At 32.6% G+C, this 6,550-nt stretch overlaps 1 protein-coding gene across 1 annotated transcript; it reads left to right on the top strand.

Moving 5' to 3' along the window:
* The first annotated feature begins 3,249 nt into the window (after nt 1–3,249).
* LOC145037042 (CBS domain-containing protein CBSX1, chloroplastic-like) lies at nt 3,250–6,276 on the top strand. The gene is made up of 8 exons (XM_078985589.1): nt 3,250–3,613; nt 4,299–4,386; nt 4,474–4,538; nt 5,213–5,261; nt 5,391–5,443; nt 5,598–5,713; nt 5,793–5,850; nt 5,972–6,276. The coding sequence occupies exons 1-8, from the start codon at nt 3,389–3,391 to the stop codon at nt 6,044–6,046; spliced, it is 729 nt and encodes a 242-aa protein (XP_078841715.1). The 5' UTR covers nt 3,250–3,388; the 3' UTR covers nt 6,047–6,276.
* The last annotated feature ends 274 nt before the right edge of the window (nt 6,277–6,550 follow it).

Raw genomic sequence — 6,550 nt, forward strand, 5'->3', positions numbered from 1 at the left:
AATCACAAAGACATCAAGCATACATATACTCTTCTCGAGACCGCCCCGACATCGGACCGAAGTCCGGAAACATGTAAGCTGCATCGGGCTAATCCCGAATCGAACCAAAGTTCGGTATACTCTAAATACATAAACAGGCCAGCATTTTGAGCCTTCAACCCGTTCCTACTGGAGGAAAACTCACCTCTCAAACTGAATGTTGAAATTGTGTGTGAGGAATCTCTGATGGGTGCTCCCCTCACTCCTTGGCTAACTCTATACAACAATACTTAGTCAGACAAACTAAGAATCATGCTCTGATTTGGACCATAAACAAGGCCTAATTCCATCTAATATTTCTAAGTCCATTAATGGCCCATTAAAGGCCCACTAATGACCTAACTTTCTAAATTGGGCCCTTTTTCAAATGGGCCTTCCCTAAGCCCAAACATATTCTTAAACCAAATTTTTAGACTTCTGATGGCCCACTAAGGCCCAAAGATCCAAAGTCCAAAGTATGGGCCAAACCAAGGCCCAAAGCAACAAGCCTATGTATGTTGCGTACGCGAGGCGTACTCCTACGTACGTTAAGCGTACTGGCTAAATGGTGTGCACATTGCGCGTACCTGCATGTACGCCCATCGTACTTCATTATTAAGTCACTTTTCTCATCAAGTGCTTAATACTCTAATCCAAAGGCTAAAATCACAGATCTAAGTCCTCTTCAATGTCTTGACCCATAAAGTCGATCACTTGGTGGCTTGCAACCCACAAAATGAACCCAACTTGAAAAATAGCAATAAACTTTCATTGAAATGGCTAGATCTCATGAATGGCTACATAAAGGCCTTAAAGATTGAAACTTTACTGCTAAAGGGATACTTTGAGCTCCAAGGGTGGCAACCCTAAGCTCAAAAATGAGGTTGCATGAAAAAGATCCATCCTTTGGACCTAAAAAGGTCCAAAGCTCCATAATCCTAGATCTAAGCTTCTAAAAGGAAAGATGGAAGATTTATACCTCCTTTGAGTGCCAAAAGATGACATGGTTCCAGATCATTGAGCTCAAGATACTTAAGTTCTTCTTCTTCAACTCCTCTTATCTTCTTCCAAGCTTTTCTTCACCAAAATGAGCTCAAAAGGTCAAACACACACAACAATTGAGTATGAGGGCGTATTAAGGTTCTATGAGGATGAGGGATTGTTAAGGAGACTAAGGTTTGAGCCATAATGGGGTATTTATATGGATTAAACCCTAAAATTTAGGGTTTTGAGCCTGCTCACGTACGCTGCGCGTACACCTTGGTACGTTGCGCATACGTGCATGCCACCCCCCCCCCCTAAATCCTAGGCACCTCTACGCCCCGGGTACGACTTATGGGCAACCCTACTATTTGGCCCATTTTGCTAAAGTCCACTCAATAAGTCCATTTGTCCCATTGTTAGTCCAATCACTAATATTAATTAATTAAATTAAATAATACCTGGAGAGACGGATGTTACATAATCTGTGTTTATTTGAATTTAATAATCATTTATCCCTTTATTTGTTTGGTGTGAAAGGTTAACATATAATCAAACATTCTAAAATTAATTCACCATCGTTCTCCTTGTGTTCGACACTTGTTCTTGCTAGCGCTGTACTGTGATACGATTGCGTTACACTTGCCCAATCGTGTTGTAGTCTATAATTGAAGTAAAATTTGTTTTATAAATTTAAAATGAGGTTTACACATCAAGTTTTTGAGCTAAATTGTGCACAAAATTTACCTTGTGATCGCCATTTTATATAGACAACAATGTCGATAATAAGATATTGTAAGATAACCTGATTAGATTATCTTGTACACATAGTTTTCTAGACACCAAACCAATCAGCACAATATACCTTATACCTACATGTAAACTCAAAGTGTGATTATTGCTAACATTCATGTCATATATTCCCACTACCATTAAGTTTCTCCCACAACCCTCCACTACATTAAGATAATGTAGTACTCATGTTTTGTGAATTCATAATCAGTTCAATGTTGAAAATATGGATGTTGCGTTACGTATAAGGTCAAACTTGCCCACATTGTTCTAGAAATCATCCATGTGATTCAACCTTATGTGTTTTTCCACTCATTTTTTTATTAGATTACATGTTAAAGCAGTTAGACAACTAACTCTATCTATCAACTACATAGATATATCAAATAACGACACAAGCTCTTCAACATCTCCATGTTATGTTATTTAATTTTTTTGTTTTGTAAAATTGTCGTTTGTAGGTTTGAAAATCTTTGTTTCGTACCTTTAAGAAAAATATTGTTGTAAGGTATTTTTCATGAAAACTCTTGTTTGTTCAAATCAAAATATTCATGACTTGCTGAATGATTCCCAAAATGATATAATGCAACATCCATATTTTCAACATTGAAGATTCTTCCAACACCTTTCATATTCTTCTCGACAATATATACACATACTAGACGATTAAATAGTAAGTTTAAAAAGTTTTGAATTAGTGGAATCATTCAAAGAAGATGAATCTCCCTCTATTCTTAATTAATAATAAAAAATAATTTTATATTATCATGTGTCAGTCTAATATTTGCGACATGTCATTTTAATATCAATTCTGGAATTCTATTTTTAATTACCTTATCTTACACCAAAAATAACTCTAATAAAACATAATAAAACACATTTAATCCCTAAAATTATGTCACCGATTTAGTTAGGATTAACACATCAAACTCTCATAAAAATTTATTCAAATCTATAATTAATAGATACTATTATTATATTTTAAATGTTATTTTAACTATGGATTCTACGTGTTATAATCTAATAGCTCTATCTCTTCCTTTATAAATTTATTAATTATAAAATATAATTACCATATTTAATTAATTATAATCCATCAATCATCATCACAATTCTTCTAAACAAAGATTAGTCAGGTTTCACAGCACAAAATTTTGTAATAATTGTATGGAAATTGATGGTAAAATTAATTACTCTCCATTCATATTACACTCACAATGACACATTAGAAGTTAGTAATGTTTGATGTCTTCTTGCTTAGAAATAGAACGCACACTAAAAATTATCCATATGCTTTTATTATTATTATTATTATTTTAAAATCACATTCACAAATTACACAAATAAAATTCTGTGAGATTCATAATCATTATCTAAACTTTCATGAATATAAACCTATAAACCACCCCTTATTAGTAATACCTCTTAATTTCATTTGTCCAAATAACCTTCGATAAAGTAAGCGAAACCGCAGATAAACAGTGAATGAGGAGGAATAAACCAAAGTTTTCGTTTTTTCCTACCGCTTCCGTGAAATCTCCGCCGGGGATCGATCGGCACTTGTTATCTAACAACACACCGACAAACACCACCGAAGATGGCTTCAATTCCTCCGCTTATCGATCCTCTATCTTCTTCCCTACTCCGTTCTACAACCACTTCCGTCCCCGCCACCGCCTTCTTCCACCGTCAGATGCCGTGTCTAACCTCATCTCCTTCGGTGCTCGCCGCTAGGCTTTCTTCTCCTTTCCGCCTTACAGATCCTCGCCGACCATCGCTCACCGTCGCTGCAGCTACCACTTTGATGTCCAATTCCGTGCAGGTACAACTCTTCTCAGTGTAATTTGTGAGTTTCGTTTCGGATAAATTTCTTTGTAGATCAGTCCGTATATATTCAGCAATTCATTTTGTATATATTAAAATGATTTCGTTATTTGCAATTGGTAATTCATTATGCAACTCACAAACGTGGAATTCAAACCCAAATGTTATAGATTAACTTCATCAAGTTCCGACATCTGTTGTAGCCTAATTGGGCTTGATTATTGAACATAAAACAACAATGTAACTTGAAAACTTAACTAATCTAAGTTACACTAATAAATTGTAGTCAGTTATTCTCTTTTGGTGTGTTCGTTTGTGGTGGAGGTTGAGGGGATCAACTATTTCCAGTAACGACTATCTTCTTTGAGTATACTATGCAAATGATTCATTCATTGTCATCTCCAAGATAGGAAGGAATGATTGCTACTTGTTGAAGAGATTAGCAATTGTATTCTTAGGGCTTTTTCTAAATTCTATTGATTCTGTTCATCTCTGCGTGATTGAAAATCATTTCCATAAAAGTGTGATTTGAGTGATGCGATTTAAATTGTATTATTAGGAGAATGTGTCTTGAGAGAAAGATGCATATTTTAAATTCTTTTATAATGTCTAATTATCTTCCTCAACTCTTTTATCACTTAATAAAATTCTGTTTTTAACAAATAAAATTCACTGTATTGCAGCCGAAAAGTGGAGTTTTAATCGTAGGTGATTTTATGACCAAAAAAGAGGAATTACACGTGGTAAAACCCACAACAACTGTAGATGAAGGTATTTCACAATTCACATTCATTCAGTCAAAATTAATATTCTCTTCTTAATCTACTTTGACTTTGACTTTGACTTTCTTCCATTTAGCACTTAAGTCTCTTGTGGAGAACAGAATAACTGGCTTCCCTGTGATCGATGACAATTGGAAATTAGTATGATTTTCTTTCTTTTCCACGTTTTTTATTCCATCTTATAATTTAACAAAATAAAGCTGTATACTATTTATATTTTAGACAAAATTTCTTAATTAGTCCCTTTGGTTTGCAAAATATTACCATTTGACGACTTCTATGAAAAACATCACGCTACTGGTCCTTATGGTTTTGAAAATTGCATGAATAGTCCTTCTGGCATTAGCTTTAACTTTTGACTAGTTAGTTTTTTTTTTCTAAATGACCAAAATGCCCTTGGACCAAATCTGAAAATTATGTATATCTCGAGGATCAATTTTGAAAATTTGAAATTTTGTATATATGTAAATTATAAATATAAATTTGAATTTATATATATATATATATATATATATATATATATATATATATATATATATATATATATATTCAAATTTTCATAACTGATCCTTGAGGTATACACAATTTTCAGATTTGATCCATGGGCATTTTGGTCATTTAGGAAAAAAACTAACTAATCAAAAGTTAAAGTTTACCCCAGAAGGACCATTCATGCAATTTTCATAACCATAAGGACCAGTAGCGTGACGTTTTTCATAAAAGTCCTCAAATTGCAATATTTTGCAAACCAAAGGGACCAATATGAAAATTTGTCTATATTGAATTTATTATTTGTACTTGTATTGTTGTGATAGGTTGGAGTTGTATCAGATTATGACTTATTAGCATTGGATTCTATATCAGGTAAATGTAAATCATCATACATCTATATTGTTATTTATTTATTTATTTTTTTTTTTTGTGTGTGTGTGTGTGTTTTGTAATATGATTGATAATTTTTGACACCATGAATCGTTGGGACATTTTCTTTAGGGACTGGGAGAGCTGACACTGACATGTTCCCTGAGGTCGATAGCACTTGGAAAGTATGTATGATTTTTTTTTATTGTTTTATTATAATCTCATTTGTATTTATGAGCTTTTATAAGCTCAGTTTATTAGTTTTGTATTTTTTTTTTTTTTTTTTTTTTTTAATAATTATAGTTAAATCATACCCTTACTCTTTATCGACACTTGTAGACATTCAACGAGGTACAAAAACTACTGAGTAAAACCGACGGAAAAGTAGTTGGGGATTTGATGACGTCAGCGCCACTAGTAGTTCGTGAAACCACCAATCTCGAAGATGCCGCAAGGTTCCATTGATTTTTATTTTCACATTTATTATTATTTTTTTCAATTAAAAAACCAAAAATAAAAATTGTTTGATGACAGATTGTTGCTCGAAACTAAATATCGACGCCTACCTGTCGTAGATGATGAGGGAAAGTTGGTAAGTGTGTTTGTTTTTTTTTTTTTTTTTTTTTTTTTTGAAACATAATTTATATAGATAAGATTGTATTTTATAATTCTTATTTTAAAATGATTTTTTTTGTGTGTGTGTGTGTTTGAAGGTGGGGATTATTACGAGAGGGAATGTGGTAAGAGCAGCCCTGAAAATAAAAAAAGAAAACGAAAAGAAAGCGTGATATGATATTTCAACTTTATTTGTGATAATAGAGGAAATTTTGCTTGTGGTTTGTTTCAATATGTTGTAATCTTTTGTAAATCTATTAAGAAATTATTAGTGAAGGATAATGTCTAAAAGTAAAATATTGGATAATATGTGAAAGGAAAGATTCATATCCACGAACTCCATGCTAACATCTTGTAGGTTATAAAGCAAATATAGCAGTGTATTTTAAGGAAAATTATTCAACAGGGTCATTGTGTTTGTTTTTTCTTATGTCATATATCATCTATCTAACTTGTTGTAGTTGTTTATATATTATCTTTGTGATTAGTTGTTTTGGGTTATAAGGCTAGATTGTGAACTTCAAAAAAAAAAAAAAAAAAAAAAACATTAAATGTAAACAAAATCAAAAATTATTTTGAAAACTAATATTCTTGTAAGAACTTAGACGATCCGTTATACCCACAACTAACCATTATAATGCTAAGTGTTACATATCACCACACTTCTTATCACTAAC

This window comes from Lactuca saligna, chromosome 3 (assembly GCF_052625555.1).
Source record: "Lactuca saligna cultivar CGN05327 chromosome 3, ASM5262555v1, whole genome shotgun sequence".
NCBI classification, from domain to species: Eukaryota; Viridiplantae; Streptophyta; class Magnoliopsida; order Asterales; family Asteraceae; genus Lactuca; species Lactuca saligna.